Raw genomic sequence first — 533 nt, forward strand, 5'->3', positions numbered from 1 at the left:
GCAGGTGAGCAGGTGGGCAGGTAGGCAGGTGAGCAGGTGAGCAGGTGGGCAGGTGGGCAGGTGAGCAGGTGGGCAGGTGGGCAGGTAGGCAGGCGGGCAGGCCCGGCCCTAAGGGAGACAGGGCCGTCAGCACTGCGGGCGCCCCACTGCCCTCGGGTCTCCGCCGGCTGGGAGAGGTGCGCGCCGGCCCAGCGGCCCTGTGAAGGCCCCTGCCGCGGAGTCCTCCGCCTGGCGGGGCCGCGTGCACTGCGGCGCGCTGGCGCTGGGGGGCGCCCGAGCGAGTCCCTGGGCGCGAGGCCGAGCCAGGCGGGGCTGCGGTGACCGCGCCTGTCCCCCGCAGACAGCTGCGTGGGCGTCCCCAGCATCCCGCACACCTCCTGGCTCAGCTCCAGGCCCAAGCTCCAGTCCCTGCACCCCGTGGGCACCAAGCTGGACTACTACTGCCTCCGCGGGTACCGGCCGGCGGCCGGCGGCCCCACCTCCGTGACGTGCGGGGAGGACCTGCAGTGGACGCCGGCCACTCCGTGCGAGGG

The 533-nt window shown here is 75.8% G+C and overlaps 1 protein-coding gene across 1 annotated transcript in view; it reads left to right on the forward strand.

The window, feature by feature from the left end:
- C4BPA (complement component 4 binding protein, alpha) overlaps positions 1-533 on the forward strand; it is a 14686-nt gene that overhangs the window by 11225 nt on the left and 2928 nt on the right. Inside the window, exon 7 of the mRNA XM_012734806.1 lies at positions 341-526. Coding sequence (XP_012590260.1) covers positions 341-526 — 186 coding nt within the window. The remainder of the gene's footprint in view (positions 1-340; positions 527-533) is intronic.

This window comes from Condylura cristata, unplaced genomic scaffold, assembly GCF_000260355.1.
Source record: "Condylura cristata isolate star-nosed mole 26May11 unplaced genomic scaffold, ConCri1.0 scaffold00073, whole genome shotgun sequence".
Taxonomy (NCBI): Eukaryota; Metazoa; Chordata; class Mammalia; order Eulipotyphla; family Talpidae; genus Condylura; species Condylura cristata.